This window comes from Ischnura elegans, chromosome 6, assembly GCF_921293095.1.
Source record: "Ischnura elegans chromosome 6, ioIscEleg1.1, whole genome shotgun sequence".
In the NCBI taxonomy this organism is placed as follows: Eukaryota; Metazoa; Arthropoda; class Insecta; order Odonata; family Coenagrionidae; genus Ischnura; species Ischnura elegans.
In genome coordinates this window covers 87,458,428-87,484,620 of record NC_060251.1, presented here as the reverse complement: position 1 = coordinate 87,484,620, position 26,193 = coordinate 87,458,428, and the positions used below count along the sequence as shown (strand labels likewise).

At 40.0% G+C, this 26,193-nt stretch overlaps 1 protein-coding gene across 2 annotated transcripts; it reads left to right on the top strand.

Annotated features, from left to right (window-relative positions):
* Nucleotides 1–407: 407 nt before the first annotated feature.
* On the top strand, nt 408–26,173 carry LOC124161110. 2 transcript variants are annotated; one of them, XM_046537318.1, is made up of 7 exons: nt 408–566; nt 3,085–3,495; nt 9,192–9,339; nt 10,806–11,042; nt 13,017–13,185; nt 15,928–16,055; nt 26,013–26,173. In XM_046537318.1, the coding sequence occupies exons 1-7, from the start codon at nt 559–561 to the stop codon at nt 26,085–26,087; spliced, it is 1,176 nt and encodes a 391-aa protein (XP_046393274.1). In that variant the 5' UTR covers nt 408–558; the 3' UTR covers nt 26,088–26,173. The 2 variants fall into 2 exon arrangements, with proteins under 2 accessions (XP_046393274.1, XP_046393273.1); XM_046537317.1 differs by having other exon boundaries at nt 3,082–3,495.
* Nucleotides 26,174–26,193: the final 20 nt, after the last annotated feature.

The window sequence follows — 26,193 nt, the reverse complement described above, 5'->3', positions numbered from 1 at the left end:
ATGGTAATTTTGTTCAGTTGTCGCAATATACAGGAGAGGAGAGCCCCGAGACGACCTTAAAGTGTTGGTACAAGCCTCGAAGCCCCCCTACCTAGTATCCCCCTTCCGGGGTCCGCCACTGCTCTTGGGTAACGGTGTATTTCGGTGTTAGTAGGTATAAATTACTTTGAGAGGCACCTTTAGTAGAGGCTAAAATCAAAATATCACGTGTTCCTTCAGTTCAATTCTTCGCTTTCGTTGCATACATTTCTGCCTCTCCTCCCTCCACGCAATATACACAATTTGTCTTTCCTCGGGCGGTTGAAGCAGCCGATTCCCATGGCTACGGCCCTTTCCCGCCGTCACGTCCAGCAACTTTGTATCAGAAGCTTAAAAGTGCGCTCCTTGACCCCCTCCAGAGGAGCCAGGAGGCAAGAGGCGGGTGGGGAGGGGTGGACATTTTGACCAAGGAGACACCTATTGGAGCGTAGCGGCACCCTTTACTTCAGCGCCTACATTCGACGTTGACACCGCGGAGGACCTTCGGAGAGTCTCGGGAAGGGATTAAAGTTGCCGCAGATGACAGAGTTGAGTATTTGTAATCAAATTTTGACCAATTTCAATTCGGAAGTACTATGGGAAATGTTTTTGTGGCGATTTTGGTTTACGTGTATTGCGACTCCCGAATTTAAAGCATAATGAAGTTAGAAATAATTGCGCAGTCTTGAAGCAACCCCATGCATCTCTTTACTCACTGCCAGTAGCTTGAATTCTAGAATTATTTAGTCATTCCATTTGGATTTGAGTGAATTCGTAGGAATTCTTGGTGATATTCTCAATTGGGTAGCCGTCGAGTAATTGATACGACACCGTCACATGGGCTATTGGTAGGTCACTGGCGCATGTCATTTGGAGGTAGTTATGTTGTTACTTCCTCAGGCATATACAATACAAAATGACTTACTGCTGAAGCTTCATTTTGGTTGCCATCATAAGCATGAAGTCGACAATTATTAGTGGTGTAGTTCATTGCCAAGACTATAGGTGGTCTATAATTTATTACTAAAGACGAATGTTCCAGCGATTGCTTAATCTTGATTCCGCTGCCAACCGGACAGCATTTTTAACTTATCCGATAGATTTTTTTGTTCCAAATTTAAAGTTAAAATGTCGTGTCAACTTAAAAGTATTCCCATTTATAACATCTGAAAAACAGGGGTAGCACTGAAAGCCCAGAAATGTTTGAGCATACACTTACACGAGCACGTGATAAGCATAGCCTTTGGTATGTAGTGTACTGGGCTTATCCATAAATTCTCGGAACGACATGACAACTTCCGGAGTCGTCGTGTATAAAAATTTTGTTCACTCACCGAAAATAATTAGTGGCTGCTGTAACCTTGCAATGATAACATTACCTTCATGTGGACTGGATTTTTCTATCTTCACTCCGTGGCATATTGGTCTATTCTTTGTTTTCACGAATGCAATGTGTATCCTCGCCATTTAGTGGCTGAGGAAGCGCAAAGGAGCTGATCCACAAGGAATCTGTTCGCTCATCATTGGTATATGATTGGCAGGTCAGCTCAATAATGATAAATTCCTGGCTTCGAACCCTGATTTTTCTAATCGGCGATGAGTTTACAAAGAGCCGTTGTGCTAGTAACAACGGAGATATTTTTCTTCCTACCTGGCTAGTTCCTTGGTGGCCTTAATGATGGGCTATGTTAATTGTGGTATACCCATGTGGGTGCTGCTGTTATTTGGTGATGTTTGTGGGAAATGGCGGGTCTAAACTGGCACTTGTTGCCTTACACCAAGCCATGTTCTTACTGCTGGGTATTTACCTGGATCCTACTTCCATGCTTTCAGTGAGTGCCATCTTCTCCTAGAGTCGTGTCCCCTCTTCAAGAGAGTCGTATCCACCCCAGGTCGTGGTGTTTTTTTCTGTAGTGTATGATTGTGGTTATTATTATTAAGTATTTTACCAGTAACCAATAGCCCCAGTCTGACCTCATCACGCATTCAACTTTCCACTTTTGCTCACAACAGACTGTTCGGACCGTAGAATTCGTAGGTGGCAACATCCAAATGTATATCCAAAATTGAATGAAATAATTCGGTGCACTGTCATTGGCAATCATTGTCCCTACAGAGTGAATTCTACTGCGAGCAGATCTATCACAGTAAGGCCTATTTCCTTTCATTCTATTCATTGACCGAATCGCCTTCCATCCCCTTCCTCACATATCCGATATTTTACCCTCTAACTCAGTGGGAAGCATCCCCTCCTCACTTAATACTTGCTCTATCCAAGCCTTCTGTCTCCTTAAAACTTTCAGTAAATATTCTCTCTTCACCCACCATGTCTAGCACTTCCTGTTCCTGTTTCTTATTTCCAGTCTATCTGTTGTAATTCTTCATTCTCCATCAGACACACATCTCTTACACCTCATGTCCTTTCTCCTCCTTGCTCCTAAGGATCCACATTTTAGCATCTTAACCCTCCGGAACGTGCAATCAAAATGTTACGTGGAAACGCGCAATGACCTGAGAAGTCTTTTTAGCTCTTCTCCCCTAAAAATACATTATACTTTCAGGAAATTGGAAATTATTTGATTCTATTTCTATGAATTGGTACTCATTTCTTTATTATTCAATGATGGGAAGATTAAAAAAAAAAAACAATTTCAACATTTTATATCATTAAATAATATGATGAAGGAACTGAATATGATTGGTCACTAAAAAAGTGGATTTTTGAGAGTAGTGTATAATTTGTAAACTTAGTTGTGAAGATATGTAAGAGATGTTGTATTATAGATCTCCATGTCCACTGTTGGATATCAAGACAGTATTGTTTGGCAAGTGCTATGGATATTTGACAGATATCCATGCAATGTTAATTGGATTAACATGGATATCGCAAGGATGTCATATGTTAACGCCGACAATGTTGTCTGGATGTTTTGATTGCGGCTTCGGTAGTACCCTCAGTGCTCTAGCACTAATGCAATTAAGGTTTCCGTAATATGTCTTTTCGTGTGAAAAGAACCCATTTACATTATACATTTTTTTATTTTTTAATCTCTTATTTCACAGCAGCATGATGAATACAGATAATTTCTTTGAACTGGGACACGTATACTTGGACGAGCCAGAGATAATGCTGGCAGATTCCCCCGAAGAAAAGCGGTCTTTGGAAATCTACACTACCCCAACAAATGGTGATGCTGAGGAAGGAGGTCAGCACATTTCATCAGACGACTTGATGAACATTAGCACGAAAGATTTCATGCTGGTAAATAGAATACCAGAACTGCCTGCGGCTAATGATGGAGAGGCAGGGAAGTGCACAGTTGTGAAGGAAGAGAGGGATGTAGTGGCCCTCGATGAAGTTCAGCAGCGCGGATCTTCTCCAGCATCTAATCCCTCGTCGTCACATGTCACACTCTTACCTAGCAGCAGGTTTGGACGATGCCAAAAACCTCCTGGCAGAGATTCATCCCGCAAAAGGTATCTATAATTCATCATCATCATTAGTCAACAATCCTTAGATTGTCAAAGCACTGAAGGAACAAGTGACTTTGTACGCAGTCACGCGCACGGGTGCAAAGTTAAATACACCAAAGGATGAAGTTCGCCATGAAAAAATATTTGACTTAGCCGGGATTCGAACCCGGATCTCCCGATTGCCGGTCAGGCGTGCTGATGCCTGACCGGCAATCGGGAGATCCGGGTTCGAATCCCGGCTAAGTCAAATATTTTTTCATGGCGAACTTCATCCTTTGGTGTATTTAATCCTTAGATTGGTTTAATGGCTCTCCATTCCTCTCTCCTATCCGCCAGCCCTTTCATAGTGATTTATTTTGTCTCTTTTACAGCCCTATTTATAACCTTTGCTATGTCACTCATGTGGGGCTATCCATTGCTCTTCTTCCCTTTCACCTATCCTAAAATTGTTATCATAAAGCTGTCATTCCTTATAATGTGACCAACTATGTTATTCCGTTTTCTCCTTAAGGTTTTTAGAAGACTTCTCTTTTCTGCCCCTCTTCTTGGTACTTCCTCATTCTTTAATTGGTTGATCCATTTAATCCTCATATGTAATTACAGTCTGGTTAAAACTTTGTTGCCCCTGAGTGGGCAGAACTTGAGCGAGTGGAGGGGTAAGTGTCTGTGGTTAGGGAAGTGTGGAGTGGAGGCAAAGCACTTTGGGCTGGGACTGCTAAGGTAGTAATTTGAATATTTAAGTAAATGAAAGATCGTAGCACTTTTCCACAAGAATTTTTAATGCGTACAACGCGTTTCGGCTCACTGAGCCATCATCTGGTACAAGACACTTGAACACATGTGAAGATCCCTTTTATACCCTTGAGAAAGGATAAAAAAGGGATGAGGATGGGGGGACTCCCCACGTGTAGTCATTTTACAGTTATGACTAGAACCCTCCCTCCAACGTGGGTTCTCCACATCCCGTAGTTGTATCTTTCCCCATTGTCTCTACTCTGTACACCCGTTCCCACCCCCCCCACCCATCCTCAAAGATGTCAAATCCTCTCCTTCTCAAGGGTATAAAAGGGATCTTCACATGTGTTCAAGTGTCTTGTACCAGATGATGGCTCAGTGAGCCGAAACACGTTGTACGCATTAAAATTTCTTGTGGAAAAGTGCTACGATCTTTCATTTACTTAAGGTCTGATCACTTTATCTTTGCGGGTGAGCTGGTGTGGCTTAACCGAGTTGGGGTGAGAGGAGGGAAAGTTTATCTACACGTGACTTTCCCTCTTCCAATCAGCAGACAGTAGGCGTGGCCTAGCACTTCGGAATTTCAGTCACTCTCAGACCTCCGTCGCGTCAACTTCGTGAATCTGCTAGCTGTGTTGCCAAATCTCGCGCGTTCTCTTGGTGCTCTTTGATTCTTCCATTTAAATCCAACTTATAACTTTCTGTTCCTTATTCTTCCACTTCAATCCTTTTCCATCGCCTTTCCAGAAAAGTTTTATTCACCTTTTGCATTCCCATCAGCACCGACTCCCTCCCTCCACCTATTCCCTCTCAGTACTTTTCCGATCCCTTTATTAACAAACCCTAACCCTTTTCCTCAACTCCGTATTTACTTTTGGGTATTACAACCTATATAGTTTTGTATACCTCTGATTTAAAAGATTAACATCCAAGCGTGTTTATTGAAGGCTCTGAAAGTGAGTCCAAAAATATGGACACTGACGGGAGGGAAGACGAGGAGGTTGATTTATTAGCCACACCACTCCAACAATAAGTACAAAATAAATTATGTAATAAAATACCCGTCGTGCTACTTTTCTCCATTCTTTTTGCATCCTCATCCTCACGAATCCCCTTGCAATCCCCGTTTATCAGAATGTTTCGCTTATGTATGCCTTTCACCAGCGGTCTCGCATTTAGCGGACAATATCCTGACTTCTGAGATGGGATTATCCTCAATCCCCTCTAAATAAGTAGCTATACATTGTATGCATTGTTTCGCCGCCGGGCCCAAAATATCTGTGGCCAAGTATGAGTCACACCTTTTCAGTGGGACACTAGGGCGCCTGTGTATATTTGGCAACGTTAAGGTCGCTCCTGCTCTTTCTTTCTCGGTACTACCCCTTCCCTTTCAGCGAGGCCCCTCCCTAGTCAGCGAGGCCCTCCGATAGTGTCCGGGATCTCACGAAAGCTGACCCGCAGAGATAAAATGAACAGATAATAAATATGTCTAACTTCCACCAATTGAAGCCTGAATCTGTTGAACTTATTAGTAATTTGAACTGAATTTGTTGTATTTAAGGCCAGTTTATAGAAAAAATTAGCTATAAAATGTCTTTACGGAGCTCTTAGCATGAGATTCCAGCACCCATGCTTCAATCGTGGTATCCAATGAAAGAATTAGCTCAGAACCTGGCTCTGTAGCGATTGCTACGCTGAATAACACTTTTGTAATGATTACTACGCTGAATAACACTTTTGTAATCATTACTACGCTGAATAACGCACTGGTGTGGTTCCTGTAGTGGAGCATTTACTGCCACTTCGAAGTACAGACTGACTAATTGTTGGCCGGGATGGCTTGTTTATATAGTGACGGCGAACTCTCTTGAATGCCGCACTGGAACTTCCTGGAACATTCTGGATTTTCTCTGAAAAGGCCGGTGCCAGGAATCGAACGCGGGCCGTCCGATTTGTCGTTGAACAGTGTTGCGGCGGAACTGTGCCTCAGCTCAATTAATGGGAATTAGATAATAGATTTTGAATTCATGAGAAAATCATCATGTAACGTGGAACCCACAGGGTGGTATGCAATTTATTTCATGCACTTTTCATCTGTATTCTGTTAGCGCCACCTATGAGGCATGGAAAAAGACGTCTCAAGATGAAAAATCACAGAATAATATAATGAGGAATAGGGTGGTTTCCTATTTTTTTATTGCCTAAATCGAAAGATTATTACTCCTGGAGAACGTATCTCATCCTTTTAGATTTTTAAATGACGATATCTATTTTTCTCGATTAAATGAAAAGTGAAAATTTTCAAGTGAGCGAAAACGCAACGGATGCTGGGAAAAGCCTGTGTAATGTCACTATGGTTCCGGCTGCTGCTGTGTGATGCCACCTTGGTGCGAGACTATGAGTGCCGCCATGATGCAGGCTGCTAGCAGGCAGCAGAGTACCCTGCTAGCAGGTAGCGCTTGGCTTAAATAAGGATTATTAATACCCTATCAAGCTAATGAAATTTTCCGACCATAGGCAATTTTAATAGGTTACTATTAACAGATTTTTCCCTGAGCTGTGTGCCTTATGCATACATTGGTAAGCTTAAATGATGTAAAACTCCTGACTAGTCGTATAGCATCTGGGTTCTTGTGACATCACGTGGAGTGGCATCGCATGGCTGCCAATATGGCCTTCTTCAATATCAGTCTTCTAAAATGAGATTTCTAAAACCAAATACATAATTTGTATATTATGAATACACTAATGGTGGGTAACGAATCACAATCAATGCCTTACATTTTCTTTGATGAAGGAAACTACCCTATTAAGATGTACAATCTGGAAAAGATATCTATGTTGCTAAGAAACAACTCGGCTTAATTTTAACACCTTATGCCCAGTAGTTTGCTGTTAATTCTGTGGAAGAATGATAAATGGTGTCGAGTATGTATTAATTATTTCTATAATCACCCTACTGCTGTGAAGCAATTCTTTTTGTTAATAGCTGAATTAAAATTTATTGCTAAGTTTTTGTATAGACTGGTCATTACCTGTGCATTTTTCCTACCCTACTAGTTTAACCTGTAGACCTAGTTGCATGTTTACCCTTTTCTAATGAAGTCCAATGGGAGGATAATGCTTTATTCGCCTTAATCCCTACACTTCTTCAAATCTTCCTCAAAACAGTACTTCTTCAAAATAGATTCATCCAAGCCCAAAACAAGTCTGTGCATGGGGCACCAAGTTTTAACTCATTCCCTGCCATGCACTGAAAGATGAAGTCTCGCATGACAATGCTTAATAAATTGCTCAGTTTATGTAATAGTTAACTCCATTGATGCCTGGTAGAGAAACGTGTTAATAAGTTTTCTACATATGGGGTGATGTCTTTCGATTTATCCAGGTTGTCACTGCTTCCCAAACAGCATAGTGACATCTTTTTGATTTTACTTAGCATCTACCTATTCTTTCTACTTGTTATCAATTATTACTGTTGGCGTCAAAATGATGTGCCACTGTACTTATCAAATTTATATCTGGGCTTAAGTGAATGCTAAAATAATGAATGATACATTGCTTAAAAGAAAATTTTATTCTAAGTTCTGATTTATTTTTTGTTTAAAGAAAATTTCAAAAATTTAGACACCCCAGTGCAATAAATTACTCTGCGCACCTTAAAATTAACCATGTTGTCAACTTCATGAACTTTATAACTCAACCTATGGAAAACTACTACGCCTACATCATTCATCTTCCACAATAAGTTGCAAACATTCATGAAGATCGATAAAATAGCTTTTGTTTGTATTTTTAAAATGCGTATTTTGTTGTTAATTAACAAAGATGTTTAAGCATTATATAGTCCTACATTTTACACCAAAATAAAAACTATAAAACTGGTACAGATACTAATTGTTAGTTGAGAATTTTTTTACTATCAAAATTGTATTAAATGTTATGTAAAATGCTTAGTTAAAGTATAAGCATAAACAAAATGTGTGCCAAATTATAATAAAATGCCTAGAAATGTGCAAAAATTGTAACATTATACCAATAACCACCAAGATTTCTTATAAAACCAAAATCACATAGTTTTAAAACGAATTTTAGCAAAAAATGAAACCACTTTCATGGGCCTCTAGTGATAGGGTGCTTGTGTGTCTTCGCTAGATATGTGTCCCTTCATTTGGAATAAATTTTCATCATGTTTTCTTTATGGATATGCAGAAGGTTTCATTATTTTAATTACATGTATCTTTACGATTGGTTTTTGATGAGCTATTCTCATTGTCATTTTTATCTTTTACAAAATTAGTGATTCCTATATTTCTAGTTATACAGTGGAACCTCGTTAAAGCGAGTACGGGCTATAGCGACACCCCCGCTATTACGAGAGATAGCCGATGCACCGTCAATTGACCCTATAATAAGCGTGTTAAAAAATTCGTTTTTACGAGACCCTTTCGGTGTTGGCTCTCGCCATAGCGAGGGTTTCACCGCCGGAAGACTTTCATCAAGACTCCTTAACCTCTGTAATTGCTAGCGATCTGTTAGAAATGAAGTTAATGGAGTGCTCAGTCTCAAATTTATGTGGTAAACTGTCGTTCGATAAATATAATGATTGACGAAACAATGCTTTGCATGATTTTTATTCAGTGCGGCGCTTATAAATTGTTTGAATAGTTAGTCGTTATTTGAGTAAGGAAATTTAGTGATGCAAAAAAAACATCGCCTTTTGTCTGGATTAATGCTTTACGTTTATCGGATAGATGTTTATCTGTCGCCGCACCACTCCTATTCCTGTATATCTGTTCGCAACAGGTATATTAGCTATTATTTGCTCCACCTCCGGTAAAGCGACAATTCGCTATAGCGAGTGTTTATTAGTGCACCGTGGGGTGTCGTTATATCGAGGTTGCACTGTATTTAATATTGTACTAATAATATCTTATTGATACCTTTATGTCCATTCCCTGTAGAAATTTTGGGGAAGGTCCCTCTAAGGTGAATGGGGAAGTAACATCGATTACCCAAATAATTATCGAAAGTAGTGAAGTAGCATCAAAGAACCCTGGCAGCCATGTGATAAGAGGGCGGAGGGACTCGTACCGGCTAAAGAAGATAAAGGTAAGTTCCAACGTTTTGTAGTTACTTCAGGTAATATGCTTCAAATATGCCATCATAAAGGAAGATAAATCATATGCAAATCTTCTTAAGCACCATAATACCATATTTGATGGCATATACGACGCACCCTTATTTAACCCTTAACCAGTGACAGTCTGAGAGACCGCTGCGTTTCTAAAATTATGAATATTTTCAAAATTACTATTTCATATTATCTATAATTCTCGATAGCTTCATATTTTTGTATAATAAAGACATCGTACTCTAAAAATTGAACGTTCCTATTATCAATTTCTGTAAATTTGCAACTGAATTCAATTAGCAGTCTGAGAGACCGCACGATACTAAATTGGAAAAAATCAATAAACGTAATGCTGGTGGAAATGTTTCAAAAAGTTGTTAAAAACAATTCGTGTTGATTTTTAAAGGAAAAGAATGATATATAATGTCAGGAAATATTTGTAATAACACAACATGGATAATTAGGAAATAAATTTTTCATATATACATCATGTAAGAATAAATAAGTATTCTAGTCTTTGCTGGAGGCGAACGCAAAACGAAATCCGTTTTTTTTAATGTATCACCCATTTATTTCTTTAAATGTAAAGATTTCTATGGATGTTATCAATAATTAGAATAAAACAGTGGTAAATTCTGCGTAATCTGGTACTATGCATACAATGCATTTTATAATTTGGAACCAATTGAACCCCAAAATTTCGCGCACCCACGCCTGGAGTGTAAGATTCATTTGTGCGTATCTTTTGAAATTCGGTCTCCTTCTAAGTATTTGGGGATAGAACATATAGTCATCGACTTTTACAGCAAGAAGAAATAAAAACGTGGGAAAGAAAGGGGACCCACAGAACGATGGCTATCATTTGAACAGACAGTTACTCAGTCAAAGAAAGGGAAGGGGGAGAAAGTGGAGTTTGTTGTCGCAACTACTGAAGCATTTTTATATGCTGGCATTATTGTTGAGAAACTTGATAATCCAAAAATTTGGGAAAGGCTCTCGAAGTACAAACATGAAGGGTAGTGGGGATTTGCTGTCTGCCGATCGTATTTACCAAGAATACATCCTGATTACAGGGAAAAAGAAGCAGGAAGAGCTAAAATATTTTGTTATTGGTCTGAAACTGAAAACAAATTTCAGTACCATTTGGTCAATTTTTGCTCTTGTCTTCCTGACAATTACGAGAAAGACAATCAAGTGAAGTGTACACGGTGCACTGTTTCTTTCTCACTCTGTCATAATAATGCTTGGACCATTAATATACTTCGAACCAATACATATAACTTGAAAAATATCAAAATGAATGATAACGAAAGTTTTGGTATAGCCCTCCAACTCCCTTAGGAAATCAAAACTGAATGGACAGGATGGAGGGAAAAAGTATTACCTGATATACAGAGTGAGTGAAAAAATGTACATTAATTTTTTTCTGGCTCATATCTTTCAGCAAAGATCTATTAGTACGAGGAAAATGAATGAGAGAACTGTAGAAGAACCAAGAGAAATTCCCGGATGCAGCTCAGCCCCAGAACCAAGGACGAAATACCTTCCTGAGCCACAAAGAGGAAGGAACTTATTACCTAAACCAGCCTACTCCCCAGCAGTTTCAAATGCCTCACATCCAGCTCCGGATATTGTACAGATACCACAAAATTTGGTTCACCAAGAAGGAGCGCATATTTTGGTAAATGGACCCTTCAGTTTATTTGCACGCTAAGTCATACTCTTATTTCTTATGTATTCTTTTCGTTTCAGCTTGGCATAGCTGGAGCAATAGTATCTTGCTTTCCTTTCCAGTTGCTTCACAGTTATGGTAAAACTGACATATACATTTTAGGTGCAAGTTTCAAGTGTAACCTAAGAAATGCTGATAATTAGTATGTCTTACTTGAGTGACAAACGTCAACGCTTAAAACAAAAGTGTGTGGTTGTGCTTCAATATTCATTTCTTCCATTTAACCTTATTGCCCTTTCATGAATTCCCCCTGGAAGTACTCGCTGTTCAGTTTCATTAAGTAATGCACACGTAAACTTTTCCTTTTGGAACATGTTACTTTTAGTGACTTTCCCCTTCCCTGCTATTCAAAGACTTTAAGGTGTTCCTTCTTGCTCTGATGGGTGCGTTGTGAAGTTGATGCTAAACCTGAGTAGATAATCTTATATTGTACTCCGTAAATGAAACGTTTCAATGCACTGCTTGTGGACACTGCCAGGAAACAGTCTTTGTGTTTTCTTCTCTGGGAATATGTACATGACTCTATCCATCATCCCATTAGCTCTACTTTTTTGGACATCTCGCACTGGGCCTAATCATAATACCCCTGGGCATTGTTCTTTTTTTCTTTCGCCCGTTAGACAAGCTGTGTTCTTATATTTGGCCCCATAGCTATTATCTGTTCATTTTATCTCTGCGGGTCAACTTTCGTGAGATCCCGGACACTCTCGGAGGGCCTCGCTGAAGGGGAAGGGGTAGTACCGAGAGAGAGAGAGAGCAGGAGCGACCTTAACGTTGCCAAATGTACATAGCCGCCCTTGTGTCTCACTGAAAAGGTGTGACTCACACGTGGCCACAGATATTTTGGGCCCGGCGGCGAAACAATGCATACAATGTATTGAGAATAATCCCATCTCAGAAGCCAGGATATTGTCCGCTAAATGCGAGACCGCTGGTGAAAGGCATACATAGGCGTAACATTTTTAAAAACGGGGAGTGCAAGGGAAAAGGATTTGGCAACACAGCTAGCAGATTCACGAAGTTGACACGACGGAGGTCTGAGAGCGACTGACGTTCCGAAGTGCTAGACCACGCCTACTGTCTGCTGATTGGCAGAGGGAAAGTCACGTGTAGATAAACTTTCCCTCCTCTCACCCCAACTCGGTTAAGCCACACCAGCTCACCCGCAAAGATAAAGTGAACAGATAATAGTTGCATCAAACATGGGCCAATTTTTGGCCCATGTTTGATGCAACTGGCTATTTATTTCTTGTATTCATAATGAAAATGTGAACTTTTGAATGGAGAAGAGTATTTTCTCGAGCGAAAACAGCAACTGAAGAAAAATGTTTTAAGCAACATATTGATTCTCACTGCTACCAAATGAGTACATTTAGATTAAAGATGTCAGTAAAATTCCTCTTTGTGATGGTTGAAGCTCAATGATTGAAAACTAGGCAATCATATTTTGAGGAAAAAAATGAGCAATAATTGTTCATATGCCACACATTTTTCATGAAACTGCAGATCTCCTCAGATAGATTTAAAGTAATTTTGGCATGCAGCATGCTCAACGGAAATTCAAAGTGCTTCTGTTCCTCTCCTAATTAATTCCCGAAAGTTCGAGGAATAGATAGTGTAGATTGATGCTATGAATTATGTTGTGCAAAATCACTACCTCTGTGTATCCCAAGTCACGTAATGAAATGTTTCCAGAATAAAACGGCAAATTAGATGACTTGCTCTCGCAGGATTAGTGTGAAGACAGCCAGGCTCTGAGATGGAAAATGAAACTACTTAGACAGCTGTATTTTTGGCAATGCAGTTTTTTTTTTTTAAATAGAAATTTTGATACACTATGGGAAGCCCTCCTTTTAAATGCTTCTATTATACAGATTTCCTGATCATCAACATTCTACTTTATTTAAATAAATTATTTTCTAGGCTACCACAAAATGTCCATCATGCTTGAATACAGTTGAGCACAAACTGTATACACCAGGGAATTGGCCCCCCAATCACTGTCCCAGATGTCATTCAAAATGGATCATTATGGATTGGAAGCAAATTGTCCCTAAAAATGACGATGATGAGGTGGAATGCCTGGGAGTGTGTAAGTATGCTTTTCTCATAATGCTCGTTTTTTTTCTCATAGAGCAATGGCAGGATCAATTGCTGTGGGTGGGCTGACTTCACAAATGAAATAGTGAAATCTGCATACAATGAACCCCTATACAGTGAAATTTTAACCCTCGAGCGGGCGCACCTGATATTTTTACACAACCGGGCACGTGGCGTACTTAGCCCACGATTTGCATATGCATTTATATGATAACACTCAATTTTTGTCTAAATTTATCTTTATTTGTAAAAATTAGTTCATGCTTGTACGTTAATAGGCAATACAGATACAAAGGTACATGGCCTGTCGCGCGGCATAATTTATACCCCACGGGTGTCGAGTTCCTCTTGCCGATCTAAAAAAAAATATTGCTACAATATTTGTGCTTTAAAAACTCATGCCATTGGCAGTCAAAATAACATTTTGAGAATACAGGCGGCCATTCAAGAAAAGCAAAGCTCGAGGTACAGGGCCGGTCGCACGGCGTATTTTGTACGCCACAGGTGTTGGTTCCCCTTGCCGGTCTAAAAATAAATTAGCTACAATACTTAGAGATCATACTATTGCTACTATTGACAATCAAAGTTCAATGTAAGAATACACGAGGCCATCCTAGACCAGAGTGTACGTACAATGTTGAAATTCTTTGTTTTCGAAGGTTGGCATGCTTTAAACACCATCGCACCCGCTCGTGGGTTAAGGAAAACTCCCTATTTCAAAGTCATTGGCCCGATCCTGTAAACTTCTAATGGACAGAGCACACAAACAACCTCCCTCAGCAAACCTCTCTAATTACAAAAAAACTCCCTACCACAAAGTCTGCTTTTGGGCCCAAAACATGTAAGTTGCCCCTAGAACAAATTATGTATTGAGAAAAAAAACATAATAATTTGACTTATTACTTCAGGCTGTACTTTGTGAAACCTCTCCATATTGGAAGTAAGGAAATAAAACTTTGTGAGGTTCACTGTTATTTAATTATGGGCACGACCCGGGTTTCGTAACTTGGTTACATCGTCAGGTGACTGATCTTGCATGCATCATGCCGTTAGAACGAATACTACGCAGTGCTTTTACCAAAATTCCCCCAGTGACCCATGTCCTTTCGGGGAAATCATTAACCCATACCAGCACCTTCCACAGCCGGACTCAACGACCTTCCATAGACTATTGTGATTTAGAAAACACAATGTACCCCGCTAATCCTCTCTTTCTTCCCCAACACCGCCACCTTCTTTAGCTCTCGTCTCCTCACCCACTTTAACCCCGCCCTCCCCTGGCTGGTCAGATACCTATCGTCACAGGAAAAACCCTTGTCCCAAATCAAGGCTGCCCCCTTACCCCCCCCCCCCCCTCTCCCTATTCCATTCCATGTTTAACCCTCACCTACCCTTTCAACCAGTCCTTTTCCTTTCCGATAGATGTCCTCACTGTCACTTTTGTACTTTGTGTATAAATGTAGGATGCATGCAAGATCAGTCACCTGACGATGTAACCAAGTTACGAAACCCGGGTCGTGCCCATAATTAAATAACAGTGAACCTTACAAAGTTTTATTTCCTTACTTCCAGTAATAATTTGAGTTGACAAGTAATTGTTTCCATCAATTTTCACTTAAAAAGCAGGAAGTGGATACACAGCGGAGGGTATAGCATCTTAACCGTTTTGCTTTGAGCTTTGATCCAAGACCTACAGAGCAGAGGGCATGAAGGAAACCTAATGCTCTGTCTCTGTGAAGGCCATGGCCAAATCCACTTTACCACTCCACAAGATGTGCAAGAAAAGCCACGGATCCCTCTATTGCTCTGCTCCAACCTTCTCCTAAATTTCAGTACTAAATTTCGTTAAAAAGTGGCGTGTGTGCTTAAAATGGTAGCTTTCCCTCCTCCCCAATTCTACTTACATTTTCACTTGATAATCTTAACGGATTATCTTTCTGGGTTGGCCAAAGTGCAGGTTGTTAGGATGGAACTCAATTTTCCCCTTGTAAATCCTCTCAGATTTCTTTCTGTATTGGTTTACATTCACTGGGGCAATAATGGAGTGAATTTAGTGGAGCATGGAATTTTAGTGGAGCTCCATGTTCTCCACTAAAATGGTTTCATATTACCTATAGGTATCGGATTTTATTTCGGGTGAGGCAGTTGGACAGTTATCGTAAGACTTAGGAAGTCGAAATATTTGAATGGTCATTGGTAGGTGTTGAACCAGTGTTTCCCAAAGTCTTTCGAACCGCCACCCCCTTGGATCCATAAACCTATTCTTAACGTCCCCAAATCGGTAACTTTAAAATAATAATTAGAATAATGACTAAAAACCAAATGAGTAACATTGTGGTAGTTAAATTAAAAACAATTACTAATCAAATATTTATTTAGAATCCAGTAGATGTATAGTTTTCATAGCACATTTATGCAAAAGACTTAATGCACAATAAAAGGAACTTAGGTGAGAGTATACTTTTAACATAGAAATAAATTGCACTCCTGCCACATACTTGACTCTTTTTGCCATCATTGACTAGAGCACTGCCCCCCAGGGGGGCAGTCCCTCAGGAGGGTATCCCCCATGTGACCCACCCTCAGGGTCTTGATCAAGTTATATACCATTTTCACAATAACAAACTCCTGCTGTATATTTATGTATTTTCGAATCTTAAAATCACCATCAACTATGAATCATTCAATGGCTGCTGAAGCTGTGTTTTCATGACTATAACATTTTTCTTTTCAGATCCTGGACGGAGAAGAATGTTTATAAACCCCATCCATGTTAATTCACGAGTGAAGTTGGAACCTGTAGATGAAAGACTTTCTGTACCATCTTGTAATCTTTGTGGAGGGCACCATGCTGCAACGAATGTGAGACTAATTTCTCTCCTAATAAGCTAACTATTTGATATTTAAGTTTGGCAGTAAAAGCTACCACTCTCTTTCTTTCACTTTAGTGATATGTTTCCTTTGTATGGAGAGTAAAATACTCTAAAATAAAAATTTAAATGCAATGTTAGCTGAAGAGTAATCTCATACAGTAGACTCTCGTTATTACGAAGTTCACGGGGCCGAAAAATCGGAGGTTCGTAATAACGAAGTTCGTAAGAACGTTTCTTTTAAGAATCGTCGAAAGAAATAGTGTATTATAAACGCTATTAAATTACGCGGAAATATATATAAACAAGAAAATTCGTTTCAGTTTTTCAACAGAAGACTGCGCCATGACGCAATCGAAGGTTGATATCTTCCCGAACACATGAACTCCGATGTTCAAACTAGATGCGCCCCAAGACCTTGTTCCAAGGTTGATAAAATTACAGTCCGGCCACCGAGAGTTGTCCAGTAACAGACAATGGGCTGGGTAGGGGGTATGAGAGCCAGGTAAGAAAGCGAAACGCTTGCAAAGTGTTCCATGAAGAAAATAACCGGAAGGGACGACGAGCGTGAAGGACCTAGAGGGATAATTACTTGTTCTTGTGATTCAAAGAATGGGCTTATTTTGGTTGGTCAGGCTTATTTCGGTGCTCGAATATGCATTTGACAACGTTGTATGACTAGACGAGGGTGTGAGGTGCGTTTGGGGGACAGCGATTGGCTTTAAACCGTGCTGACGCAGGATTATCCACCCCTCCTATTGTGCCGTAATCGGACACCCCTCGCCAGCCGAACTGCATGTAAGTTATCGAGGAGTACGGTTATCCTGCGGGATGCAACACTGCATTACACGTATGCGCTAACTCACGATTGTGGCGACCTGATCCATCGGGGCCTGCGATGCATCCGGAGCCGAGAAAATGTCTCCCCGCGGTAACGAAGAACGGGCGAAACGCTGAACAGTTCCTAAATTTACACCAGATTCAATGATACCTTATTCAGATGGTGATTACAGTGAGAGTTTCACAGCGCCAAACCGCGTAGTATCGGCCAAATCGAAAGGCGCCAAATTTGAAATTTGAAAGTTTTGAATGCTCGTATCTCTGAAAATTCGTACATCGAATGTGCATAGGAAGAGGATTGACTGTACATCCAATTTACTAGCGGTTATGAGTGGGTCACCACGACTTCACAGGAATGAAGGCTGTTATATGATGTAGCGCGTAAACTGAATTAAGAACCATAATTGACGCTCTTAAGCATAGTACACGAGAATAACGTGGCGCGATTATTAAAACTTAAGTGTTGTGAATATCCACCTAAATGCCGTGACTTGTGCGTGTAACTTCGTAATAAAGTTCATATTGTAACCGCCGGGACCGGGACTTAGGTTCGTAATTTCGTAAAAACGAAAATTTCGTAATACCGTTTCTTTTACTATAGCTTGGATAGGCCTTTTCGACGGGACCAACGATTTGCTTCGTAATAACGAGAACTTCGTAACAACGTTGTTCGTGTTAACGAGAGTCTACTGTATCACTCTTTGAAGTACGAAAATTCCTCATACATTCTGATTTTTTCCACTGATGGTCATGAAAATGATCAGCCTGTGTCATCTCTTATTCTTAATTCAATGGTATCTGTATTTGCTAAAATTATTAGCACTAGAATCCCAGTGCAGTCACATTTACCGCAGTTGTGATTTGTATTGGCCACCCATATTTTTTAGCATAAATGAATTGCCTTAGGTGACTTTTCCTACATCTGTTTAGGGTTTATTTAGGCATAAAGATTTCAGGATAGTTCAATAAGTTTCTTTAAATACATGTTTTATTCTTTCCAACTATGGTTTTGTTTCAGAGTAACATTATAAAGGTATAGCACAGGAAAATCGAGCTGTGGGTTTTAAGTGGAGTGAGGTGGTTGGGAAAATTTCAGGTGCTGAGAGCATGGAGGCTTAGGGGAGATAAGAGTTTGGTGGCATTTGGGCTAAGTGGTTGGGCAGGTGTCACTCAGGGTGGGATTCACTTGACACTGCCCCTGATCGATAACAGGCAACTCAACACTCGAAGCTATTCTGCCCTTAATGTTGCGAATCTTTCCTAAAGACTCCATGCCCTCTAGCCAGCAGTCATTCAGTTATGCTTTATAGCAATTTAGCTGGTGCAGTTACATGTAGTGTACCATATAAGCACGTGTAAGAGATGCACACGTGTAAGACGCGCACCCCTATTTTGAGCATCGGAGCTAAAGAAAAAAAAAACTTTTCGGCATTGTTTTATCCTATCGTGCGGTGCTGCAGACTTATGCCTGGACTTTTGATAGTCATCAAAATTTCTGCTTTCAATGCTAATAATTCACGCTGCATTTTTCTGCTAAATTTACAGGATATGTATGGTGCTCGGAGATGAGTAGGTATTCACTTGTTGCCTTAACTTTATGATGCTTACTAGGGATGGCCGGATCGGATACCTCAGGTCCAACTATCCACAAATAATGCCATTCACCTTAATGTATTTCGGATCCAAATTCGTTAAAGAAATCAAATCTGAATCCGAAATTTTCAATCAATGCTTTTGTGAATGCAACATCCCATAAGAGGGAGTAGAAAGAGTTCCGATCCTCTCTTCGCGTACGCCGTTGCACTACGATGCTTGTCCTACATGAACATTTTTTTTATAAAGCTCTCATAGGAGTACTGCAATAGAATATCAGCAGTGGAAAATTTTAAAGCAAAACACGACAGGCACATAGCGTGAATCTTCCCAAGAGATTGGACTACAATCAGGGGAATCTCACCGCCGTAAGAAAATAACCACGGCGTAGATTTCACAAAATCACCCCCGGCCCTCCATCAGCCCATGCCTGTGACATTTTTTTCCTTTCCGAGAACCCACAGGCCATAAATCACTTGCCTCAAAGGAAAATATCAAATTACGCAGGAACAATCGAAACTTATTTCATCCCTACCCCATCTCACCAACTGACCTTGTTCGGTCTCCCAGCTTCAATTCTCCCAGTTTCTGGAGCCCAAATGCTAGGTGAGTCACCTACTGAGCTCGAAAATATCTCGATAGCTTTTAGCAATTGTATGATTGTATGGCACGCACGAGGTTCAAAAAAGAATGAGATCTAACACGACGCATATCTGACAGCATTTAAGTTTTTTAAGCTCGGATTTATTGACACAAAGATTTATAGTTACACCAAGGCTACTAATATTCAAAATAGTCCAAACAGCACAATTTCGGAAGAAACAAGCATAGTATGAGCGCATTCGAACAAGACAAGACGGACTGGAAACTTCAGGCAACTCAAACTGCGAATATCACATTCCTGCGTCTTCGCCCCTTCGCTTTGAAGGCAACAACGTTGCATGCAAGATTGGACATATTTTTCCCTTTCTCCTTCGCCTGTAGTCTTGTTGCGTGAAAGGCGGAGGGAGCACGCTCCTTCCCCTCTACTTCTCCTTCAGTGCTCTTCACTTAAAGCATTTCCAATATCTTCTATTCGCCTTTTAGTCAAACAATGTACATACTCGTTTGAATTTTTTTAAACAGCAGTGTTGACACCAATATAATTTTCAACTGCAATAACCCTTATAATAGCGTCTGAAGATGATTTTTGAAAAATCAGGCCCTAAGCGTAATTGAGATTACTCGGCAAGACAGATGTTGACACGAATTGTCCTTCAAAACTGCGCGTTTCTCTACATTTGATAAGCGATTACTATATGCAGTATTAATGCCACGGTATGCCCACTCGTAGCACATAGCAGTAAATTCAGCGTGCCCTCCTGAGCGAAATACCCCGTGCTATCTATTCCATGTTCACATCGGAGGTACCAACGTGACTGAGCGATGCTTATACGTGCCTCTTACACACGCTTATACGGTATTTGTGATGCTTGGACTTTATTGGCTGGTGAAATTAATGTTGTACGCCATAGTTCTTCTGTACTCTGAAGACGTATACCTCGTAATATCAAGCGCATACTCTGGTGGGGACTTCATGGCCTCCTTATTGCCATTTTTTTTACTTGTCAATTATAGGTCTTTCGACAGTAGATTGCCAAACATGTAGTTGTTATAACAGTATTCTTGCTATATCCTGTGCTTATTCAGAGAAAAATTACATCTGTTTCATTACATCACGCAGGCTACCACTGGAAAAAGGTAAATCTGTTTTTCCAGTGGTAGCCTGCGTCACCCAAATAATAGCAGGGAATTCTTCCATCCATATCCCTGCTCAGGAGATCTCATCAGGCTGCTAAATCGACAAATCAGCCTGATGACAGCTCCCCCCTCCTGAGGTCAGAGTGAAAAGTCTGACTTGTGGAGTGGAAAATGTCCTTAAGGAGCGTAACCCCACGCGACCTACCCTAAGGACCTCAATCTAGTTAGTACAGTAAAACCTCTTTATATTGCAATGGAGGGGACCAAAATTTGGGCAATTTGATGTATGGAGGTTCAATATATAGGTGTTTAAGAGATAGGTACCATTTCTTCATATAATCTGGAAATGAAAGGCACTACTGTCTTTTAAACTATCATATTTATGTGTTTAAACATACATTCATGCATTAATGAACATCTATTTTCAATTCAATGATTACACAAGAGAAAAAGTTACCTGATCAAGTGACCTTTTTAGTAGAGGTGTGCGTATAGTATCCGCGAATACTCGAATACCTCGAATACTAGAAAGTATTTGAAATTCGAAATCTCGAATAGTTATGCTAAAGGTACCGTCTCGTATACCTTGAATACTTTGAATTTCGTATCATAAACTGTCGCACGCACGTCGCTGGTAGTTGACTCGGAAAAATTTAGAGAACTCTAGTCGTTTAGTGCATGCAGCGCCGTTTTAGGCAAGTTGACGAACTACATCAAATTCGTGGATTAGAGCGGTGTAAAGAGTTCCACGTCGGGAACCAAAATGATCGGATGAAAAAATCCGAAAATCCCCGGTTTCCCCCACCAGGAGAACCTCAGTGCCGTGGGATAGTAACTACGTAGTACAATTCCCAAAATCCGCTACCCCTCCATCCATCAGCCCTCGGCCCCTCCCCTAAGACGCTTTCCTCCTCTCCGAAATCAAACAAAAGGCCCCAGCTCGTGCAGGGTTCGTATTAGGAAGGCCATAAATCAAAAGCTTCAAAAGAAAATATCAAGTTACTGGAGAATAATAGAATCGTGTTTTACCCTTCCCTCTTTCTCCCCCACTGACCTTTTTCTGCCTACCTGCTTTGAAGTTCCCCATTGCTGGAGGTCAACTGCTGCATGAGTCATCTATTAGCCCAAAAGATGTCTAAAAATGACTTTCGACAATTGATGTTACACCTTTATTGGATTGAAACATTAGTAATGTGTGCGTTGTTTAAAAAAGAATAGAACCAAACACGACTTATTTCTGACTTTATTTAAGCATTTTACGCAAGGAAATAAATGTCCAAATACGACGGAGACTTAACATTCTGGCAAAACTCAATATCCTTGCAGCTGAGCTTGCTATGCTATTAATCTCTATTGCCACAGATGAAGGAATATTTTCTCAGGGTATTTGGTTTCTCCCTGCTAGCAATTTGAATTCATCTGCTTATCTGGTGAGAACTTCCAAAGATGGACTGAAAATAATTTAAGAAGAAGAAAATCAGGCAGAGAAGCGCGTGTATTTTGCAAAATGCCTCGGATTGTCCGCTAGCACTTGACAGTAGGAGTGGGGATAAAGCGAGCTACCTGTTGAAAATAAGAAGTTGGAAGAAGCCTGGTATCAGATGGGCGTGCCGCTGAAATGGCGTTTGGTTGATAAGAATGTGTACATCAGACAGAAATCCATCGTAGCAGTGTAAATGCCGAGATGGCATGCAATCATTTTTTCGCAAGGTGGTCTGTCCCCTTAGGATATTTGAAAGAAATGCTAGTTGAATCAACTATATGCCCAAATTGTTTCCATAAAATTAAAATATTCCATTAATCAGCTAAATTACTGTTTGAATCCTTTAAAGGAAATCACAATTACTCGCCAAAATCTTGGGTTTCCTGCTGCATAGGCAACCTAGTGATACAGTCCCGTGTTCATATTATTTTTTTTTTCGTCCAACCCCTTGAAAAACGATAGATCGAGGGTACTGGGTTCCACTGGGTACCTTTTTAATTATACATTCATCAAGGGAAATAGAAGAAGAAACATACATTTAATATGCTTTGTGCAATTCTAGTATTCGAGGTGTTTGAATATTCGAGCAATAATTTAATATTAGAATTCGATATTTGAGTTCGAGAAATCTGCTATTCGACCCATCTCTACTGTTTAGTCATTTGGGTTTGCTTAATTTCTTTCAAACTCTATTGAAATAATATTTCCAATCCTATTGAATACGATTATATTATTTTTGCATTCCTCCATGCTTAAAAAAAATCTTTCAATGACTGTTCAAAGCTTCCTGAAACTCTTATTTTGTGGAAACTGGAACTGATTCCATATTATCAACTTCTTCCTCCACATCCATCTCTTCCGGTAACTCACAATATGCCCTGCCCTCGTCGATGGCTCGGAAGATTGCAAATTTTGTGTTAACATCAAGCAGCCGCCTTCTTTCATTTGTCAAATCCATCATCAGCCTATAATTATAACAAAGTAATTTTTGTATGTTTTCATATTTTATGGCAAAGAATTGAAAATACTTGAAATATCCTTTAGATAATTGATTTATCATTTTTATAACATAGTTCCTGTGAAAGATTATTGCACACATGTGACTCCTGCCAAAATTAGGCGATTAGTTGAGCGTTCTTCTGATGTTTTCGTCGAATTACCTCTCTCCTAACTACAAGGTACTTAGGGACCCAAAGAAAAACTGTAGAGGGCACAAAGTAATGCTGGGTCTGCTAAATGACGAGATTTACCGGCAAGAATGCTGGGTGCGACGGTAAAAAATTCCATTGCTGCATATCAGCCTCTTAGTTGTCTACCACACCCTAAAATTGTTGTACGTGGAGTGATGTTCAGAATTGCTACAAATTGACTTCCCAGGCTCCCGACGGAAGAGTCAAATTTCACGGTATGAAAATGCAGGCCAGACTCACTAAGCTCATTAAATTGTGAATTATGATTGTTCACGCAACCATTGAGAAAATTACCAAAGCGGTAGTAAGAATATGATACACAGGGAAATATGGGAATAAAATAATTTCAAAACTGGATTTGTTTCATTTCAAGTCGCGGTAAATTCATGAAATATTTTCATTTTAGAAGCGGAAGTTGCAATATGGTCAAGTATTTCTTTCTCCATGGATGGGAGCGAAGTTTGTTGAAATATTTCTGCCAGCAAGGGATTGTAGCCAGAGCTATGATTTGCTTCGTGATAGTGAGAACTTCATAATAATGTTGTTCGTATTAACAAGTCTACTGTAACACCAAAATTTTCCTACCCTTACTGTATCACTTCCACAATTTCTTCAATCAGCAAGGAATTCATGTCATAAGTTTTTCTGGAAGCAGAAAAGTATATGTGTGAGACCAACTGATTCTGACCATCCTAGTATAGAGAGCCTTTTGAAGGAATTGGAATGGCTTGGAAGTGACCTAACATAAGTTGTTTGTGGTTACAGTAAAACTTCGATTTTACGCACTTTGATTTTACATCAAGTCTCGTTTTTACGCAGCGACACTCAAGTCCGGCCGGAAAGCATAGGGAATTGCAATGGTGAAACTTCGATTTTACATCTTTTCTTGATTTTACGCAGTTTTTCGATTTTGCGCGGCATAACCCCAGCCCCAAAGAGGCCGCTTATCTTGATTTTACGCAGTTGTCTTTCGACTTGTTTTGAAATTCCTGACTGGAGCAATATGAAGTTAGGTTATTTATTCGTCTCAATGAGTTGCAAAAATTAACACAGGTACGGTTGAAATGACGTCGCGCTGTTGAGCGTGAAACTAAAAACATCGCAGATATAATTATTGCTTCCCCCTGCGCCCTCTCAGTAATATTTCAGCTTCCTTTACGAACGCGAATATCGCTCTTAGTTCAAATTTGCCATAGAAGGATATCAAAACCTAAAAGATACGGCAATCGCCGTGTATGCGTAACTAATTTTGATTGTGACAGATGATCGCCGGAGATGTTAACATTACCACGAAACGGAAGGTTTTCTAGAATTTTGCCAACGCTATGGTTTCCGTAGCCCCAGCGAAATATCATGGCGAAATGGACCATTAAAAACCTCCCGTGCCAAAATTTTGGCTTCCAAGGTGATCCAAAAAAGATTGTCGTACTTCTAGTATGGACGTAAGTCAATGGTGATTCAACACAATGGTAAAAGCAGCATGCGTTGTCTCATTCCGTGGGCCAACCCGTCATCTGCGGGACGAATGGAGGCGAGGGAAAGTTGCTTGCGCGGCGCGCTTACCAGAACTGACTCAACTTGTACATCATTGTCAGTGGGTTTAAATGAAACATGGTTGGAACTTGAATAGCTATTAGCTTAACTCCGCTAGGTGGCAAGCGTTTCTATTTAACGGAACGGGAGTTAATGCCCTCAGAGAATAACTCGCGTCTTCAATCGTCATGTAATCATTGAAGTCAAATTCAAGACGTGAATGATAAGGCAGTCCCTTTAAACTCAGGAATGGCTTAGCACCATTAAATCGAAATACAAAAAGTGTCCGGTGTTTTTATCAGATATGGGGAAGCAAAATATTACGTGAAGATGAGTCACACGGCTGGTGAGTCAAAGGTCCCGGCGCTGAATTCGCGGAAGAATGCCGACAGAGAAGCTATACCCGGTAGATTCAATCTACTAATGCTAAAATTTCATGGGAAAATGGTTTTTTTAATGCGTAAAAATTATAAAGAGGGAAAATTGTTCTGGACTATTAATCATTTTTTTAATCATCACTGGCGGCATGACGGCAGTTGCGCGGTTATTTAAATAGCTCACTTAAAAAAAGTGATCTAAAAACCAGAAAAATCTGAATTTCCGGGTCCTGTGTGCTCCGTATTATCTATGATATGCTATTTGGAAGGAGATTACCGACAGCTGGGGTCATTGGCGCCATGAAGTAGGGGTTGGGGGATAGGAACCCTATGTTGGCATTAGCCAGGTTGTAATTAGAGGCTCCATAGGGACCAGGACTTAACGTCCCATCTGCTGGACAGAGTGGTGCACTGGAAGTGCCCTCCACATTACACTGAAATAGGGATAGGGCCAGTTTCTGCTACTGCCAGGACTTGAACCCAGGCCTACAGGGTGTAAAGCCTTTGTGATGTATTAGAAAAATTTTGCTCCATGTTAATGGGGTTAATTTGGATGACTATATTCTGACATCTGATTTCTTCCATTTCCAACTTTTGTTTGTCTGCAGGTGGTTAAACGGATTTCCTGAAAACTGCTTTTAATGAGAATATTTTCGAAAATTAGCTTCCCTGCGAGCATTTAGTATCACCATTCCGAAATTTCTCCTGGGTAACAAAAGTAATCTTAGTGCCAGAAATGCTAGCAATTCAACCATGTTATTTAGGCTTCATTTTCTTGCCTCCAAATGAGTAATTGAATCCGGGAAATGTATATTTGACACGATTGAAAAGGATTTCATGCTCATTTAGTGTCAAATCTCACATATGAGACTTTTTCTAGTTCCGGTTCTGGCTTTAAATCAAAAGTATACAACAGTGTGTACAGTTCTGGCTTTAAATCAGAAGTATACAACGGCGTTCTAAAAATAATGAGCAAGTGTTATCCTGAAAACTATACTCCTCCTCAATACCACCTCTTGATTTTACACACTTTGATTTTACACAGTGCCCATATTTCGGTCCCTCCAACTGCGTAAAATCAAAGTTTTACTGTATTAGTCACTAATGCTTCTTGAAATAAGTGCATGAAAAAAATGAATTTTCATGCTTCCATGGGAAATTAGCATTAATTTTTCTAAATTTTGTCTTCCCAGGCACGGTCCAATGGTCAGAATTACTGCCCATTTTATGGAGCACCAGGTAATCCAAATTATAGAATGTGGAACTAGGGGTTTACCTCAGTTTGGAGATGTCAAATATCAAAATACTGACCGTGAGGAAACAGTAATCATGACAGCAAGCTATTAAAAAAATGTTTTATTGAGAATATATCTT